Source organism: Oncorhynchus gorbuscha, unplaced genomic scaffold, assembly GCF_021184085.1.
Source record: "Oncorhynchus gorbuscha isolate QuinsamMale2020 ecotype Even-year unplaced genomic scaffold, OgorEven_v1.0 Un_scaffold_1002, whole genome shotgun sequence".
NCBI lineage: Eukaryota > Metazoa > Chordata > Actinopteri > Salmoniformes > Salmonidae > Oncorhynchus > Oncorhynchus gorbuscha.
The window spans coordinates 235,001-236,995 of NW_025745919.1; the positions used below are offsets into that span (position 1 = coordinate 235,001).

Consider the following 1,995-nt stretch of genomic DNA (forward strand, 5'->3'; position numbering starts at 1 on the left):
CTTTCTCTCTCTCCAGCCCTTCCTCCTTCTCTCTCTCTCTCTCCCTCTCTCTCTCTCTCTCCCTCTCTCTCTCTCTCTCTCCCTCTCTAACTCCCCCCTCTCTCCCCCTCTCTCTCCCTCTTTTTCTCTCTCCATCCTTCCCTTCTTCTCTCTCTCGTTCTCTCTCCAGCCCTTCCTCCTTCTCTCTCTCTCTCTCCTTCTCTCCCTCTCTCTCTCTCTCTCTCTCTAACCCCCCTCCTCTCTCTCCCTCTCTCTCTCTCTCTCTCTCTCTCTCTCTCCTTCTCTCTCTCCCTCTCTCTCTCTCTCTCTCTCCCTCTCTCCTAACTCCCCCTCCCTCTCTCCCCCTCCCTCTCTCCCTCTCTTTTCTCTCTCTCAGTCCAGCAGGCATTCCGACAGCCCCACACCGCCAATGGGCTCCTTTGTTTGGATATAATTTATTGTTGCAGCCGACAGGAATGTGATATTCTGGCCAGTATTTAATGACTAAACTTTCATCCTAACTTCCCATCACAGAGAATCCCACCTGTTGAGGTCCAGCGATGACATTCTCAACAAAATTAACTAAAGAAAAAATGTTAAACTCTCCTGTGACCTTGTCTTCAGTATGACCTGACCAGTAGACCACAGCAGTAGGTCTACAGAGGTAGTAATGACCTGACTAGTAGACCACAGTAGTAGGTCTACAGAGGTAGTAATGACCTGACTAGTAGACCACAGCAGTAGGTCTACAGAGGTAGTAATGACCTGACTAATAGACCACAGCAGTAGGTCTACAGAGGTAGTAATGACCTGACTAGTAGACCACAGCAGTAGGTCTACAGAGGTAGTAATGACCTGACTAGTAGACCACAGCAGTAGGTCTACAGAGGTAGTAATGACCTGACTAGTAGACCACAGCAGTAGGTCTACAGAGGTAGTAATGACCTGACTAATAGACCACAGCAGTAGGTCTACAGAGGTAGTAATGACCTGACTAGTAGACCACAGCAGTAGGTCTACAGAGGTAGTAATGACCTGACTAGTAGACCACAGCAGTAGGTCTACAGAGGTAGTAATGACCTGACTAGTAGACCACAGCAGTAGACCTACAGAGGTAGTAATGACCTGACTAGTAGACCACAGCAGTAGGTCTACAGAGGTAGTAATGACCTGACTAGTAGACCACAGCAGTAGGTCTACAGAGGTAGTAATGACCTGACTAGTAGACCACAGCAGTAGGTCTACACAGGTAGTAATGACCTGACTAATAGACCACAGCAGTAGGTCTACAGAGGTAGTAATGACCTGACTAGTAGACCACAGCAGTAGACCTACAGAGGTAGTAATGACCTGACTAGTAGACCACAGCAGTAGGTCTACAGAGGTAGTAATGACCTGACTAGTAGACCACAGCAGTAGGTCTACAGAGGTAGTAATGACCTGACTAGTAGACCACAGCAGTAGGTCTACAGAGGTAGTAATGACCTGACTAGTAGACCACAGCAGTAGGTCTACAGAGGTAGTAATGACCTGACTAGTAGACCACAGCAGTAGGTCTACAGTGGTAGTAATGACCTGACTAATAGACCACAGGTAGTAATGACCTGACTAATAGACCACAGCAGTAGGTCTACAGAGGTAGTAATGACCTGACTAATAGACCACAGCAGTAGGTCTACAGAGCAGTAATGACCTGACTAAGTAGACCACAGCAGTAGGTCTACAGTGGTAGTAATGACCTGACTAGTAGACCACAGCAGTAGGTCTACAGAGGTAGTAATGACCTGACTAATAGACCACAGCAGTAGGTCTACAGAGGTAGTAATGACCTGACTAATAGACCACAGCAGTAGGTCTACAGAGGTAGTAATGACCTGACTAGTAGACCACAGCAGTAGGTCTACAGAGGTAGTAATGACCTGACTAATAGACCACAGCAGTAGGTCTACAGAGGTAGTAATGACCTGACTAATAGACCACAGCAGTAGGTCTACAGAGGTAGTAATGACCTGACTA

The 1,995-nt window shown here is 47.3% G+C and overlaps 1 protein-coding gene across 1 annotated transcript in view; it reads right to left on the reverse strand.

Annotated features, from left to right (window-relative positions):
* LOC124020945 (fibrillin-1-like) overlaps positions 1–546 on the reverse strand; it is a 201,152-nt gene extending 200,606 nt beyond the window's left edge. Inside the window, 1 exon segment of the mRNA XM_046336257.1 lies at positions 524–546. Within this exon segment, the coding sequence (XP_046192213.1) occupies positions 524–546 (23 nt within the window).
* Positions 547–1,995: the final 1,449 nt, after the last annotated feature.